Genomic DNA, 18,284 nt, shown 5'->3' on the forward strand with positions numbered 1-18,284 from the left:
TTATCACATCATATATATATACGAACATATATGATATGTCGCTGCATATGCCTTGTGGCCACTTTGAAATATATATCTCGTCATTGTCTTGACATTATATATATATGTATATTATTAATTGTCATTGCATATTGTTAGGTATCTGAGTAGGAATTGGGTGTACCAAGAAGGAAACGAAGGACATAGAGCCAGAATATTAAGAAAAGAGATTGAGAGAGAGAAGGAGATTAAGAGAGATGGTTGAGGGTAATTGCTTGCCTCTTTTTCATTCATTACTGCTATATATAATAACATTACGATGACACACATTCATAAGCTACAAACCTTTTATAACCAACTCTACTTCCATTATCTCCACTACCATCATTACTTTTTCAGCTACCTGAATCCAACGTGATAATTTTAGCAACTTCCTACTAAATCTATATTAATTAATGCATGAAAAAATCCTTGAATTGAGTGGATTTCGTTGATCTTCTCATTCGCCTGGTTGGCAACTACCCATATTCTGATCCACCACTTTCCTCACGTGCCTCCTCACATGCAATAGTGTTGTCCTCTCGGAGAAGCATCTTGTCCTCAAGGTGAAATAGGGGAAACTCGAAACTGATGGAAGCTTCTATTTCCCAAGTAGCTTTACAGGTTGGCTGGTTATCCGTTGTATGAGTAATTGTGGAATGGTACGAGTGCCATGTATGATCAATCGGTGACCTAATATTCTTGTCGGAATAAGGACTAGGTGTTCATTGAGAAAAACAGCTGGAAGAGATATTGGTAGTAATGGTGGTTCACCTTTGTATTGCTTCAGCTTGGAAACATGGAAGACATTGTGAAGCTTGGATTCCAGAGGAAGATGAAGTCTATAAGCAACCAGACCAATCTTTTCAATAACTTGGAAGGGTCCATAGAATCTCCGTGAGAGTTTGTGGGTGAGACAGTGGTGGGGAACCGCTATTTGCCGGAAAGGTTACAACTGCAATAATGCCCAATTGTCGACATTGAAGGACACATCAGTGCAACCAATGTTAACTTTGTTACGCTTTCTTGTTTGGGTGCACAGCAAGTTTTCTTTGAGGTGGTTCATGATGTCAATGCGGTTGGAGAGCAGTTTGTCGACCGAGGCAGAAGATGTTGTGCCCTCGACGTAGTCTAACAGAGAAAGTGGTGCTCTGCTATAACCGGCTTCAAAAGGGGTCATCTGGATAGAAGAATGCCACAAAGTGTTATAATTCCATTCAGCTAGTGATAAATATTGGTACCATTGATAAGGTTGGTCGGCCACATAGTAGCGGAGTTAGTCCTGTAAGCAACGGTTAACAATTTCCATTTGGCCGTCAGATTGGAGGCGATAATAGCTAGACATGGAGAGTAAAGTCCCATGGAGTTTGAACAGTTCCCTCCAAAATGAGCTCATGAAGATGGGGTCTCTCTCAGATAGGATGTTGGATGGTATCCCATGGAGCCGAACAATCTCTCAGAGAAAAATGTTGCTACCTGTTATGCTGTGAATTGAGATCCAAGTGCGATGAAATTCGCGTACTTGGAGAGCAAGTTCACAACTACTAGAATGGTTGTTTTTCCATGAGACAGTGGAAGATGGGTAATTAAGTCAATGGAGATGTAGTCGCATATCTTACCTAGTATAATTAATGGTTGCAGAAGTCCCTGTAGCGCCCGATTGAAAGGCTTTGTTGTTTGACATGTGAGGCATTTGGCAATGAAGTTGCGAACACGCTTGTGCATGTTTAGCTAATAGAAAGCTGCTACCAAACGCATATAGGTACGCTACACTCCAGCATGCCCCCCTATTGATGACAGGTGGTATTTGGAAAGTAGAAGAGGCTGGAGAGCGGACTCCTGTAGAATGAGTACATGGTTTTTAAAGTAAATTAGTCCATTGCGTACCATGTATCCTAGATGGGGGGCTAGAGTTGTTTGAATGTCTTGGAGCAACTGTTTGGTAGCCCATGAGTTCCATAAAACTGGCGAAGAGCATCTCATAGTGCGCTTAAAGATTGGGAGTTGGCTTGGAGAACTTGGAATGATCCCTTGGGAAGCCTGGAGAGCGCATCAGCAGGCGCGTTCTGTTTTCCTGGTTTATAAACGATATCGAAGTCGTAGCCTAAGAGTTTGGTGACACATCTCTGCTGCTCATGAGTTTTAATGATTTGGCTGTATAAGGTGTGAAGACTTTGGTGGTCAGTTTACAACTTCTGTAATTGTGAGCATTTCTCGTGTATATGCAGATATTTACTATATGCGAGGAGGCAGCCATTTACTATAGCAGGCAATTGGATGTTTATTTTGTGATAAGATTACGCCGATCTCGCTACCTAAGGCATCAGTTTAGATAACAAAAGTTTGTTTGAAATCAAGTAAAGACAATACCTGGGTGTTGGTGAGCACTATTTTGAGGTGTTGAAATGCTGTATGGCAGATAGCGACCACACGAATGCATTCTTGCACAGGAGGTCTGTGAGTGGTGATGCTATGTTGCCGTAGTTTCTGACAAAACAGCGGTAATATCCCGCCAACCCAAGAAAGCTACGCAGACCTCGTAATGTGGTTGGAAGGGGCCATCTTGGATTGCTTTGATTTTGTCAGGTTCGACTGCTACACCCTTGACAAAGATACGGTGGTCGAGATAGTTGATTTCAAAACATCCAAATTTAAATTTGACTGCTTTGCATACAAGCAATGGCTTCAGGGTAGATCAAAGACCTGTTCGAGGTGTTATATGTGTAATATCCAGGAGGTGCTATATATGAGTATGTCAACGAAGAAAATAAGGACACTTTTACGGTAAGCCGGTCAGAAAATCGAGGTCATGAGCGCCTAAAAGAGGTTGATGGCATATTTGAGAGCCCAAAGGGCATCATGAGGAATTGGTAGTGCCCCTCGTGTGTTCAAAAAACTTTTCTTTCTTAATCCTGCGGATGAAGACGAACTTGGTGGTATCCGGCGCAAAGATCTAGCTTAGAGAAAAAATATGCACTGGTGAGTTCATCGACAGTGGGTATCAGGAAGTGATCTTTGATTGTGATTGCATTCAGAGCTCTGTAATCCATGTAAAAATGCCAAGTTACATCTTTCTTTTTAGCTAAGAGGACTGACAATAAAAAGGGACTAGTACTCGGTTGAATGAGTCCCCACGCAAGCATCTTCCCAACCGGCTTTTCCATTTCTGATTTTTGGATGTATGGGTATCGGTAAGAATGGACATTAATGGGAAAAGCTTAGAAAAGTAAGGGAATATGGTGGTTGATGGTACGAGGAGGTGGAAGGCCTTCTGGTTTGGTGAAAATTTCAGAGAAGGAAGTTAGGAGTTCACGAAGGTTGAAGATGAATGGAGTTGGTGCTATGGCGTCGGGTTCAAGGTTTGTGTTGGGGGTAATTAGTTCAATAGTAAGTTGATAGAATTGATGGGTGGGGTTTGTAGTCAAATGAGTGAGGTTAGATGGCTTGGTTCGGTCAAACCATGGAATCGAATTCGTTCACCTTACCAACTAATTTCCATCCACATTTGATTATAGTCAAATATAACAGGGCCCAATCCACTCATCCATTGAACTCCCAAGACCACGTCAGCACCATATATTGGAAGTAAGAACAAATCAACATTGAAGAGTGATTTTTCTAATAATAAGCTCACCTTCGAACAGATGCCAGCACAGTCCATTGTGTCGCCATTTCCCACCGTGACACAGATGTGATGCGAGGAATGAACCGTGAGCCCCAAGTGTGATGCAAGCTTAGCATGGATAAAGTTGTTGGTGGACCCACCGTCGATCAGTATAGTGACGTGGTATCCGTGTAACTCGTTGGCCAGCTTGAGAGTGGCTGGAATGAGTTGGCTGGTGAGAGCATGAAATGATATGTTGGGAAGTTCCATTAGTTCATGGTTTTCTGGTGGAGGTGGTGGTGTAGTAGGGTCATCGGTTGGTGGTGTAGGTGGAAAGTCATTCTCGTTAGTGTCTTCCTTAGCCATCAAGCAGAGAAACTGTGGTGGTTGACAGCAGTGACCCGGCATGAAGTTGGCGTCATAGTTAAAGCATAAACCCTTCTCATGTCTAATGGACATCTCAGCTGGGGTGAGGCGTTTGATGGGAATTAGAGGAGGTTTGTTTATTGGTGGAGTTGGTATTGTTTGTGGAGGTGATGGACAGAATGGAGGATTAGACCAGTAACAATTTTCTGGAGGCATTGCATTTTTCTTCTACTAGTTTAGCCATTCCTATGGCTTCATGAAGGTTTGCAGGTTTGAGGAGGTAAATCTCTCATTGGATGTCATCTCTAAGGCCCAAGAGGATGCAATTAAGAAGATTAACAGGGTTTAGGCCTGAGATACGAGTGGATAGTGTTTCAAATTCACCAAGATAAGCTGTGAAAGTACTTCTTTATTTCAACTTCAACAGTTGGGCCTCATGGTTAACAAACGAAGACGGTCCATAACGAAGCTCTGCTTACCAGACGAATTAGTCCCAACTAGTGAGTTGTGTTGTAGCGTGCATCTAATGGTACCATTGGAGTTCTTGGCCGCTCATGTAAAATGCTACGATGTGTCGATGTTTATCGCCAGTGATCTGGTAGAAGTGAAAGAAATGCTTTATTTGAAAGACCCAGCTAAGCACATTATCATCAGTGAACACAAAAACTTCTAGTTTAGGTAGTCGAGTATGTGGTTGAAGGGTTGGTGTGAAGGTGTCTGGGGTAGAAAAGAGTGGAGGTAAGGGTAGAAGAGGGGTTGGGGATGTGTTTGTCTCCATTCTGGTGAGTTTTTTCATCATCTCTGACATAACCGCTTATTGTATCGCCAATAACTTTTGCAACAGATCTATGGTTTCATTATGTTGCTGCATAGTGGTAGTGTGGTGTTGGACTGTGGTGCAAAAGGTGTCGAGTTGGGAGATTATGGAATCGTAGCGAGCTAGCTGCTCACTAATGGTATGCAGTTGTTCTTCCATTGCACAGGCATGAGTTTGTATTCCTTCTATCATTGGTAGGAGGTCAATGAGAGCACCAATATGTTAGGTATCTAAGGACGAATTAGGTGTATCAAGAGGAAAATGAAGGACAGAGAGCAAGAATAGTAAGGAAAGAGATTCAGAGAGAGAAGGAGATTGAGAGAGATGGTTGAGGGTAATTGCTTGCCTCTTTTCCATTCATTAGTGCTATATATAGTAACATTATGATAACACACGTTCATAAGCTACAGACCTTTTGTAACCAATTCTACTGCCATTATCCCCACTACCATCATCATTTTTTCAGTTACCTGAATCCAAAATGATAAGGTAAGCATCTTCCTACTAAATCTATATTAATTAATGCATGATAAAATCCTAGAATTCAGTGGATTTCATTGATCTTCTCATTCACTTGGTTGGCAACTGCCCACATTCTAATCCACCACTTTCCTTACATGCCTCATCACGTGCAACACATATCCTCCTCATGCGAGTATAATTTTTAGATTTCGAGCCAACGCTGCACTCGTTGCTCGCATAACTGCTATTACCTGATAAGTGCTTGTGTATTAGTACTACGAAGTATACTTTTCTACATTGAGTATTACATTTATCATATTTTATTGCTTATTCATGTGTATTTGTATTCTTTTGTGCATTTAGGGTTGTGGAGACAAGTTTGGAAGAAAGGAAGCAAAAGTAGATCGTGGGCGTGATTATTGATAAAGTTCTTGGATCGAATAAGGGTGAAGAAACAAGTTGTGCTCGAAGACATGTGGGTGTGTGCCAACCTCCATTATGCTCAAGGGAATACATAAAGTGGAGGGGCACAAAGGCAGTCACACTCATATATTCTGACTTGTGCAACATTGTTAAGAGCTTCATCAATGTGGATTCATTGAAGACGTGACGTGATCTACCACATGGATGTGTGCCCAATCATGCGGCCTCGATGAAGAAAATGAATTCGAGAGTATTCCGGCGAAGTACTATAGCAGTTTTGCTGTAGTAAAATCACGGTAGCAATTACTGTTCACAAAACACAAGGAAAGAATTCCTAGAAATCCACATGACCATGTGGAAATTCCACACGCCCTTGTGGATGCCCGATTTCAGCCCTATAAATACCGCTTTCAGAGTTTCTTTTGGGGATCTTCTTCCTATCTCTTGCCTAACTTTTGGGGATAGTGCGGCTAGGGTTTAGAAAAGCTTTTGCTGGTCTTTAGGAGCGGTTCTACGGCATTCAACATCGAGTTCATTTGGAGGAGAACTATTGAGGGAGCTTTCACCGGCATTGATTCGGCGAGGTGTGCTCTAGGTTTGATAAGGGAACCTTTGGAGAAGATGAGGCGGCTCCTCAAGACCATCGACACGGATGATAAGAGGGTTTTCTCTATAGATTGCTTGCATTTACTTTTGAGTTCATTCTTGATTTTGTATTTCTCCATGGAGAGCTAAACCCAAAGTGGGTGCTTGGAGTTGAGAGTATTCCTTTCCACCGGGGTATAGTGTAGAGGGCTAGTCATAATTAACCTTAGGTTTTAGACCTTGTGTCTTTGGATTACCACGACTCATTAAACTTCAATTAGGAGGCATAATAGTAGTCTTGCACTTGAAACAATAGTCGTAGGGTGAGCATTGTCAGAGTACCCCATTTTACCGTTGATTACTTCTCTTTCCTATTCTTGCTTGTTATCTCTTCTCTTTACTTTTATTTGCATTGATACTTTGGATCAACATCACAAATTCATTTTCACTATAGTTAAGTAGCAATACTTGTGTTTCTGAGCAACTATTCCCTGTGAATTCGACTACCCACTCACCAGGGTATTTTATTAATTCGACGATCCGTGCACTTATTGTGCACACACGCAAGGGGTGTGTCAAGTTTTTGGCATCATTGCCTGGGAATAGGCATTTTGAAAGCATTTACACTTTGCTATTTTAGCTATTCATCACTTGTTCTATTTTCCACTTTCTTATTTTTCCATCATTCTGATTTGTTTTTCTTTCTGTGATTGCAGCTCCAGGTTATGACCCTAGGTAACCCTTCGACATTGGTTTAAGGTGATCCTGAAATTGGAAGAAGAACTCACAAACGGGGAAAGGAACTTGTACAAGAACAAACAAATCAAGTTGAGATAGAAGTTGAAGTGTCTGATAATATGGATGAACAACATGAGCAGAAAAGGATACTGGTAGATTATGCAATACCCGCAGTTCTTAGTACGCAATCTAGCATTATGAGACTACCGATTATAGCTCAGATTTTTGAGCTCAAGCCAGGCTTCATCTAGATGTTATAGCTGTCAGAATAGTTTAATGGTTTGGCAGAAGAGGATCTGAACAGCCACATCAAGAATTTCTTAGAGATGTGTGACATGCTCAAGATTAATGGAGTTACAGATGATGCTATTCAGTTGAGGGCCTTTCCATTTTCCTTGAAGGGGAGAGCAAAGCAATGGTTACATTCATTACCTAGAGCATCGATCACTACTTGGGAGGAGATGGTAGAAGCTTTCCTTCACAGATATTTCCCTCCTAGAAAATCTGCAAAGCTCTGGAATGAAATATCCTCTTTTGTTCAAATAGAAGTGGAGTCGCTTTTGGAAAAATGGGATAGGTTCATGGATTTCCTGCGAAAATATCCTTAACATGGGTTCCCCGAATGGATGATTATCCATACTTTCTATATTGGTTTGAACCCAAGCACGAAGCAATTGCTTGATGCTGCAGCATGAGGTACCTTAGGCAGTAAACCCCTCGAAGAAGGCCGACAACTCATTGAAGAAATGGCTATAAACAGTTATCAATAGAACACATGAGACAAGAAGAAAGTATCCAAACTTCATCAGATTGATGCGGTCACATCATTGCCGCCCAGGTTGAGTCCTTGAACAAGAAGTTAGACACTCTAACTTCTCCTAGATTAGCGGTAGTGATGAGTTGCACTAGGTGCGGGGGAGGACATGCTTCATCTGATTACCAGATTGCTATAGGTGATATAACTTCAGTGGAACAGGTGGATTTTTTAGGAAATGCAATGAGGTATCAAGGAAATCCGTATAGCAATGCCTACATCCGGGGTGGAGGAGCCACCCAAACCTTTCTTGGAGTAATCAGGGGCAACAAAAGGCCATGGCACCACCGGGTTTCCAAAAACAACAACAACAACATGGCCCAAATATGGAGAATAGAGTTTCAAGGTTGAAGAACCGGATGATAGATTTGGAGAAGGCCTTGACCAAGTTCATTAAATCTTCAGACATGAGATTTCAATAGGTTGACGCCATACTTCGCAACCATACCGGATCATTGCATTATTTGGAAAACCAAGTGGGACAAATTACAAAGTCACTCTCGAAAAGACCTCAAGGGAGTTTGCCAAGCAACACGGAGGAAAATCTGAGAGAGCATGTGAAGGCCATCACTTTAATGAGTGGTCGTGAGGTTGAGAGTAGGCCCCTTATTGAGAAGACAATGGTTGAGTCACCCAAGGAAGTGTAGGTGGAGGAAAGAGCTAAAGAGAAAGAGGTGGAACCCTCACCTTACAAGCCAAGAATTCTTTACCCCTCAAGATTGAAGAATGATCAAAATGATGAATAATACAAGAAGTTTTTGGGTCTATTCAAGTAGTTGCACATCAACATCCCATTTGTGAAGGCGTTGTCTCAAATGCCTCACTATGCAAAGTTTCTCAAAGACCTCTTGACCAACAAGAGGAAGTTGAAGGAGAGTGCATCTATGATCTTAGATGCTTCGTGCTTGGCGTTGTTGCAAAACAATATGCCAAACAAGAAGAAAGACCCTGATAGCTTCATCATTCCATGCAACATTAGTAACTTGGGTAAAGAAAAGGCATTAGCGGATTAAGGGGCTAGCATCAATATCATGCCTTATACATTCTTTCAGAAGCTAGGCTTGGGAGATCCTAGGCCCACTCGGATGACACTTCAATTGGCTGATAGATCAGTTAGACCTCCAAAGGGCATCATTGAGGATGTGCTTGTGAAAGTTGATAAGTACATCTTTCCTCCGGACTTTGTGGTGTTAGATGTTGATGAGGACGTCGAGGTTCTATTGATACTTGGAAGACCATTCTTGCGCACTTCCAAGGCTCTCATTGACATGGATAGTAGGGAATTGACACTAAGAGTTGGAGATGATAAGTTGACATACCACCTCGCCGAAGCCATGTGATATTTCTCTTGATTTTGATGGTACTTTGTACTTTCTTAACACCATTGATGAGTTAATTGATGATTATGTGCAGGAAATGTTGTGTTCAGACCTACTGGAGGGATAGCTAGATCAAGAAGTGGAGAATAAAGAAATTTTATCACTTGGTCTAGAGGACAGGGTGCAACCTACCCCGAGAGTCATGAAGAGGATGATCCAAAAACTTAAAAGGTTAAGGAGACATCACAAGAAGCGACCCAATGCTAGTGGGGATGAGCATTCACGAAGTAAGGGTGATGAACTCTTGAGTCCTAACAAGCTCGATAACTCCCCCTCTACCTTGCAAAAATTGTGTTCATCATGCTTTCAAGTTATAGGTATGAGGGCAACTTTCATTCATGAATCCCTGTGAGGTAAGATCAGGTAAGTCAAGCTTAGTGACATTAAACAAGCATTTCTTGGGAGGCAACCCAAGTCTTTATTGTTTTTTTTCTAGGTGTAGTTTAGTTTTTGCATGAATAAAAGCTTTAGTGTTGGTGTCTTGATTTTTACATGTTATTGCTGTATTTTTCTCGTGGATCGTTGGTATTTTAGTGTGGTTCATTAGTTTTCTCGTTGTAATTTCTCTAAGTCATCGAGAGAAGACACACAGTCGTGTGGAATTTCCACATTGGTGTGTGTTTCCATTCAGAGCTCAACTTCTCCATCCCAAGAGAACACAAGGGCGTGTGAATGCCCCTGTGAGTGACCTTGTGACGGTCACATGCCCGTGGAGAATTTCCACATGGGCGTGTGGATCTCTGCAGAGTGCCAAGTCTCCATCCCAAGAAGACACAGGGGTATGTGAGTGCCCCTGTGGATGACCCTGTGGGAGGTGCACGGGCGTAGGTAATTTTCACATGGCCGTGTGAAACTCTGCAGAGACAACTTTTCCATCCCAAGAAGACACAGGGGCGTGTGAGTGCCCCTGTGAGTTCTTCTATGAACATCCACATGCCCATGTGGAATTTCTACAGGGGCGTGTGGAACACTTAGAAACTTTTCTCGGGAGAACAGAGAAGCCACAAGGGCATGTGGGTGCCCCTGTAGGTCGGGCACACGGGTGTGGGTAATTTCCACACACCAATGTGGATGTATTCATAGGCAAACAGATCCATACTGAGAGTACACAGGGGCATGTGGATGCCCCTGTGAAGCTCTCTTGTATAGTACACTGCCCTGTGGAATTTCCACACGCCCGTGTGGATGTACAGAACACAGAGAGCGGTGACTTTTCTTTAAAGCCCACTCGCGTTTCTTTGTTTTAAAGCTCCCAAATGGTCCAAGAACGCTTCTCTTCATCTCCCCAACCCTCTCTCTATCTATTTAAGGGATTTTTAGGTTGTTTGTTGGCCGTTTTCGAAGCTTTTAGTTCTCACTTCATCGGTAAGCTTTGCCTTTCTATTTTCTTCGCCAATTTTCCTTTGTTTTGCTCATTGTGGTCATTTTCGCATAGATTACATGTTAAAGATGTTGGTGAATGTTTATAGAATATATTTCAAAGCTTTCATGATGTATTGTGAATTTCTACATAACTGTGTGGATTCCTGCAGAATGAGTTTTTAATTTTTATTTGATCATTTTTTTTTTCAATTCTTACAGGAATGGTTCCTAGATCAAAGAAGTTGGCCGGCAAGCGTCCCCACGAACCCTCTCCAGAGCAATTGGAGTTTGTGATCACAGAACATCAAGCTCGGTTCGAGCGCTTGTCGAAGCTCAAGTTTGGACAGTCGAGGTTTGCAGACTTAAGTACATTGAGAGAGACACAACTTGGGGACGAGAAGGCTGATGAGGTGGTAGAGCTTCTCTCAATCGGTACTTACCACAGATTATTGTTTATTCGAAGTTGGCCATCCGCATGTTAATAGTGGAGGTGCTCGCTTTATTTGAGTTCTACAGATCTTATAGTAGCTTCGTGAGCATCAATGCCATCTAGTTCAGAGCATTTGGTCGGTGTCACAACATGAGTGTGACACAGTTCTCCATGTGACTCGGTCTGTACGATGAAGATTATATTGATACAGAGGAGTATAAGCAGCTACCTACCGATTACCCAGGCAGTTTGACTCCTCAGAATGCTTACAGGATGCTGTGCGGTTAAGGACAGTACGAGCCGGGGATTTCCCAAGCGACATGCCTCTCCCGGCCATCTTATAGATATGTCCACGCTATTCTCAACAGATCAGTGAATGGCTGTGGTGACAGTACAAGGGTTCTGAGCAGACAAGAGCTGCTATACTTATACTCCATAGTACAGAGTGAGCCACTCCACCTGGGACACATCATGGCAGAGTACGTACGTCACCAAGGGCAGTACGCTAGGGTAGGAGTGCTTTTCTTGGGCCCGTACTTTACTAGACTCATCATGGGGATGGGTCTCTTGGATGCGATTAGAGGACCGAGAAGATCATTGTGCCATCTCCCCTCGGCTTTGAGACCATGAGACGGATGAGAATGGTTAGAAGGTACAGAGACGGCGTCTATGTTATGATCATGCCCCCACTAGAGACGACGGAGGGTGAGGGTGACAATGTAGAGGGTTCTCAACCTCCTATTCAGCTACAGCCAGAGCAAATGAAGACAGAGACACCCCCTGCAGAATAGGAGCCACCACCAGTGCAGATCTTTTCTCCTTCTTGAACCCATGATCACTTTTAGAGGCTCGAGAGTGCTGTAAGGGTACTATAGAGCGACTTGGCTGAGGTTCTCACGACACAAGATGTGAACCACGCCGAGGTGATGGCGCGTCTTTTCACATTACAATAGTTACTCGAGTGAGACGTGACCTCACGTTTGTTATGAGACCCCGAGCTCCACCGACACCTCCAACATCATTAGCGGTACCATCACTACCACCAGCAGCACCAGTTTCATCACCTGTAGTAGCAGCAGCTAAGCCAATAAAGCAGGACACCAACGACAAAGGCGTCTTTATCTTTATCTTTATGTTTCGTTGTTTCTATGTTTTTTTATTTTATTTTTTTATTTTATTTTGGACATGTATTACTAAGAAAGGACTTTCCTTTTGAGTTTATCTTTTTGGTTTTTAGCTATTCCGCGTTGTATTTCATTTCCATATCTTTATAGACTCGATTTTATTTTGTTTTTGTTAAGCTTTACTGAACCTCCCTTGTGTATAAGTGCAGATGGTCTTGTGAGTCTTGAATTTGAGGAATAGTCATTGGCACGGTTAATGTGGTATTCACATGGCAGTTGGAATGCAACTCTCAATGAATATAGCTCCACCAAACATATTAGTAGGAGTTCAGGGGAGTATTGTTTCAATTTCCCATATCCACATTCATGTTTTTCTACTTATGCATTCATCATTCATGCTCATGTAGCCAATGGCGGTTCACCTTAGTTGCAATGGTTGTATTCTTAAGTTTAGGAAAATTTCTAACATTGAATACTATCATGCTCTAGTTTTAGTTGAATTTTTAGGAATTTTTGCCAGATTATCACCTTGTTGCACTCCTCATTCATGAAACCTTGTGGAAACTCAAGTTCAATGTTTAAGGGACTATTTTAGCATGCTTCTTGTTTTAATTTCTTTGAAAAAAAAAGTATATGTTTGTTTCGTTTGTGCATTGGGGGTGGAAAGAGCTACCACCTATGAAGTATGAAACTATTCTCATAAGTTGGATACTAGTTATGTCCTAATAAGTAAAGGAGTTATTGATCAGCGATCCGCAAGTGCACGGAGTCGTCAAGTAATACCCCTCGTGCGAGCACGAGAGGGTCGTATTCCCTGGGCCCAAGAATCTACTCTTACTTCCTCTTTGCGCATTGTCTAGCCGAATGATTCGAAGGGTTTCTCTAATCTATTACTTGAAATAAAAGAACTACAAATGGAGTCTATGATAAGGTAGGGGTATAAAATCAGGGGAAAGAAATGGTCACGGATGCGGATTCCCTAGGGGCTACTAAAGTGCAAGGGATGCTAAGAATGTCATGCAATTGAAGGTTTGGACCTAGAGATTTCCTAAATTAGATCAACCCGATGGTCACGGCAATTAACCCCTAATCCGGTATAAGTATTGACATAGAATTTCTTCTGATCAAATCCTCATACAATTGCATTAACAAGTGTGGAAATCCCTAATTAGGGCCGGAACACAACTTGGTCTCAGCCCCTAATGGTGGAGGGTGCAGAATACCCCGATGGTCACGGCGTATTCGTACATGAATCCCTTCCAAACTTGGTGTGTCTAGTACAAGGGCGATGGTCACGCTACCAAGTATAACCTAGCAGCTTGGTTTCTGAGAGTTCTCATGTAAGCAACACATCAAATGCACCAAGAATGAATCACAAATACACAACAATTGCAATAGACAAAAATTAAATCATCCAAATACACAAGTTCACCCCTAAGGTTCACCGGCATACGGTGACCTTTGGGGTCTACTCATCCATGCAAACAAATACAAGCAACAAGTCCATGAAAATAACTACAAATGGCATAAGAAAACTCCCTCAAACAATAGAAGTAGGAAGACAAGCCAAGCTAAGTGGAAAATGCTTCCCACGGACGCGCCTGATGAGGGGCGGCTTCCCTCGTGCTCTACAAACTCCCAAAGAAGAGATCGATGAAGATCTAGCCAAAACCGAGCTTCTCCCTTTGATTTCCCTTCTCCAAAAACGTGTGATCTTGCCTCCTAAAGACCGGGTGAAAATCGGCTCCAAGAACTCTCCCAAAAACTCCTCTCCTTGCCCTAGAAAAATTGGTTTCATTTATATCCCGTCAGTCCATGCGGGCATCCATGCGGGCGCATGGAGCCCGTGAAGCTCACAGCCAAATGCCTAGAAAACATGCCGGTGCTACAGTACTCAGCTGCAGTATTTTGCTACAGTACCCGAGTATTGTGAATTTCCAGCAAACCTCACGGGCACCCATGCGGGCGCATGGAGCCCGTGAGTGTGTGTATGCTTCATCCCTCGCTCTCCCTATTCACACCACATTCAATGACTACCGGTGTTAAAAATGTTAAAGACACCCTCAATAGTAGGTCAAGAGTCCTTCGGTCCACATTCAACACTTTAGTAACTAAGTGAATGCATGATTGAGTCCGAGAGAACAAATACTTCTTTCTTTCTTTATTTATTTATTTTTTTTTCGAGTCTGCCTAATGTAGACTGCACAAAATATCTTATAATCTTTCAGAAGGATGCACATGCTAATTAGGCACAAGATCCACCCAACTTACTTGATTACAATCTACATAGACGCATTCATGCTAAATTAGCAGAGGAATACTGACATAGACTCTTTTTTTTTTTCATTTTTCAAATTTTTTATTTATTTATTTATTTTTAGATAACAATTATATACATGTCTCCTGAGCACTTTCATGCAAAACTTCACTTAGGGATAAAACAAAATGAACAAAAGAACCAAAAGCTCTTAAAAGACCATTGAGGGATGAATTTACCACTCTAACACTTTAAATCAAAGTAGTGGGTTAGCTGGGGCAAACAAGGTAAAAGTACTGTGTCAAAGCTGTGAAGAAAACACTAGAAAGAAAACATGACTTCCTTATACCACAAATAACACTACAACTCATTACTATCATTCATTCAAGCCAGGAGGTTCTTAACAATAAATCATAGCTATCACCGGTGAAGTAAGCATGCAAATAGCCCATCCCATCCCCACACCTAGAATTGTACATTGCCCTCAATGTACACTAATCAGCAGAACATGGTGTAGAATTCATAATAATTAAATAAAGCATGAAAAGGAAAGGAAAAGAGACTGCCCCATTTGGTTGATGAAGAGTGTTCAGTGAAAGCACAGTCATTGGGAACAACGCTAGCAAAGGGGAAAGGAGGAAAGGCAACAATCCGTGAGAAGTCACTATGTTGTGGTAAGGCAAAGGATGGCACTCCACTTGATGCCGCATCGTGCCGTGGCCGATTTGTTAGGACTCGCTTGATCGGCATACCTATACCACAAAAACAAGTGATCAAACCAATATTTTTATGAATACATTCATAGGAGATAACTATATCATCATGGAATTAATGAAAAATTGAAAGCACAACAATTTCTATGTGAAGAATGAAAATTTCAGCTATTGCTACAGTAACCCGCGAAAAAATTTTGCAAGAGTTTCTCCTAGACATCTAGCTTGCCAAAATTTACAAAATGAAGGAAAAACTCAAAGAAACAAGCATACACCACATCACAACAACCAAATATGTCATTCAAGCTTCAAAGATAAAGTGAGAACACAATAAAAATCAAGTTTGTAGCAAAAACCTAGAATTAGGGCTTGGAGGCTTGGGGTGATGAGATCCGGCGAAACGGTTGATAAAACTCCGATTAAAACCCAAGAGTGAGTTTGCAAGATGGAGGAGAGGTGATTAGAGAAGAAAAACTAAAAAAAATGGTGAAGAAATGAGGTAGAGTGAGGGAGAGATGAGAGGAAAACAAGAGGAGAAGAAGGAGGAGAAAGTGGAGAGAGAAAGTGGGACAAAGCCCCTTTAATGGGCAGCCCAGCCCATGCGGGTCCCATGTTGGCGCATGGTGCCCGCATGGGCTGGAAAAAACCAGCCTGAAAGGCTCACGGGCGCCCATGCAATGGCGCCCGTGAGCCTCTCAGCCCACACGCGACCAGTGAGGCCCACAGCCCGCGCGCACAGGGTCCCCGCGAGAGGTCCCTTGCGGCCGCAAGGATGGCCACAAGGCCCCGGATCATGCCACAAGTGTCCATACGGGCCGTATACGGCCCGTATGGACCTGGAAAATTGAAAAATTGGCATAGTTCCTCTCGCAAACTTAATAAAATACGAATTACAACCTCGTGAACGCCGAAATAACAATGAAACACAACTAAACAATACTAATTCAAGTCCAAAGCTACACAAGCAAGCCTAAGCATGAGTTGAGCATAACAACAAAAATATGAGAACCTCACGAGCATATGCATTCAACCACAACAAAGAGACTAAGCAACTAAAAGAAATACGAAAATTTAAGGACGACGAATTTAAAGACTTGGGTTGCCTCCCAAGAAGCGCTTGTTTAACGTCATTAGCTCGACGTACCTTTTTCTTACCTCAAGGTGGATCAAATGGTGGGGACTTACCTCCAAGCCCAAGAGAAGTGCTCCAAGATGGGAAACTCATCGAGAGGCATGAAAAGACACGGAATTTACCCTTTCCCTCGAAGAATAGTCGATCGATCTCCCGTGGTGGTGATAGTGTGCAATTCATCCCCAATTTCTGTTTCTTGTCCCTCTTACACCAAATTTTCCTTGTGGTTGATTTCTTCTTATTACTCGGCCACGGAAATGTTCCCACATAGCCTACATGCTTTACATGTGTGGGAAGTGGGTTGTTCTCCTTGCACTCATCGCTATCCATTCCTTCCAAGAATTCATCCAAGGGGTTAATTGCCAAGACCTCCCGCACACAATCAAGAATAATCATATCAGTTTTATCAAGAAAGTAGAGGGGATCGTCGTGGTCCAAGGTGTGTTTCATGGCTACTGGGAAGAGTGAGAATGACTTCCTCATCCCCCACTCTCAATGTCATTTTTCCCCTTTTTACATCAATGAGGGCACCGGCTGTGTTAAGAAACGGTCGCCCGAGGATCAATGGGACTTCAACATCATCATCCACATAAAGAATAACGAAATCCACAAGGATAATGAGCTTGTCTACTCTAACTAGCACATCCTCAACAACACCGCGGGGCTTCTTGATAGAACGATCTGCAAGTTGTATCGTCATCCTTGTGGGCCTCTATGTCTTCTAATCCCAATTTTAAAAATAGACTTGTAAGGCATTACATTGATGCTAGCCCTAGAGTCTCGCTAAGGCTTTTTTTCTTGCATGCCTTCCCCAATCACACATGGAATAATGAAACTCCCGGGATCGACCAATTTCTCGTGGAGCTTCCTCCGAATCATTGCGAGCAGCTCCGTGGTAGTGTAACTGCTTTCTAATTCCTCCAATTTTTCTCTTATTAGTCGCTGGTCTTTCATAAACTTTGCATACTTGGGCATCCGAGTTAACGCTCAACAAGAGGGATATTTATGTGCAAACTCGCTTGAATACATTGAGGAATTTCTTGAATTGAGCCTCGTCCCTTATCTTGCCTCGACTCTAGCCGGATAGGGGATCACCGGCTTGTACTCGGGTATCCTTGGTGTTGGTAGTTGAATGGTTCCTTCATCTTGTTTTTCCTTTACCCCTTCAAGTTCACTCTCAGATGGGTTAGTGTCTTCCCGTGCGGCTACCCCATTATGTTTAATGCTTGAGCCCTCCTCGGCTCGTGCTTCAACCTGCTTCCTGCTCCTGAGAGTGACGGCATTCAAATGCTCCCTTGGATTATTTTCAGTGTTACTAGGTAAGCTACCTGGCGGTCGCTCCCGAGTTTGCCTCTAGCAAGTTGCCCCACCCGGTTTTCCAATGACTCGAATGGAGGCTTGAACATTACTCAAAAACAAAGTGTTTACTTCAGATGAATTGGTTGTTGATGTTCACAAATTTTGCCTCGGTATTGATCATAAACCTTGCTAACACATCTTCGCAGGGTGAACTTCTTCTCGAGTGTCAAGAGGTTGAGGTGGAAGTCCCCGTGGTCGTAGGGGGCCGATGTTGCCGTTGTTGACCCCAAGAAAAATTTGGGTGATTCCTCCACCCCGGATTATATGTGTTTCCATAAGGATTCCCCGGGCCACTAGGAGCTCCCCCAACATAATCAACCTGCCTCAACTCGGGGCATCCGAGGCTATTGAAATTGGGCACCCGAACGAGTAGCATGCCCGGCCCCACAAGTCTCAGTAAGACAAAATCGCACTGAATTTGATCTCGTACCCAACACAAACTGATCGAATCTCTTTGTTAGGGCCTCAACCTTGGCGACTAGCGCAGTGTTGTCATTTATCTCATAAATTCCAGCTGCCTTAGGGGGTTTTTACCTAGTAGACCAATGACACTCATTACTTGCCATGTTTTTCAATCAAGATTTCAAAGATCCTCATGAGTTTTACTACTCAATGACCCCCTCACTGCAAAGATCGATGAGTCATGTCTCGTTGCATAATTCAGGCCATTGCAAAGCATCTGGATCCTCATCCACGAGGAA

General features: G+C 42.7%; 1 protein-coding gene and 1 non-coding gene across 2 annotated transcripts; one reads left to right on the forward strand and one right to left on the reverse strand.

Moving 5' to 3' along the window:
• Positions 1–7,522: 7,522 nt before the first annotated feature.
• LOC120256293 lies at positions 7,523–7,629 on the reverse strand. Its single transcript, XR_005535259.1, has one exon. It is a non-coding gene; the product is annotated as a small nucleolar RNA R71 (small nucleolar RNA).
• A 1,283-nt stretch (positions 7,630–8,912) lies between these two features.
• LOC120256292 lies at positions 8,913–11,286 on the forward strand. The gene is made up of 3 exons (XM_039264003.1): positions 8,913–9,102; positions 10,788–11,000; positions 11,195–11,286. Exons 1-3 carry the CDS (start codon positions 8,913–8,915, stop codon positions 11,284–11,286), a joined length of 495 nt encoding a protein of 164 aa, XP_039119937.1.
• The last annotated feature ends 6,998 nt before the right edge of the window (positions 11,287–18,284 follow it).

The sequence above is a fragment of the Dioscorea cayenensis genome, unplaced genomic scaffold (genome assembly GCF_009730915.1).
Source record: "Dioscorea cayenensis subsp. rotundata cultivar TDr96_F1 unplaced genomic scaffold, TDr96_F1_v2_PseudoChromosome.rev07_lg8_w22 25.fasta BLBR01001381.1, whole genome shotgun sequence".
NCBI classification, from domain to species: domain Eukaryota; kingdom Viridiplantae; phylum Streptophyta; class Magnoliopsida; order Dioscoreales; family Dioscoreaceae; genus Dioscorea; species Dioscorea cayenensis.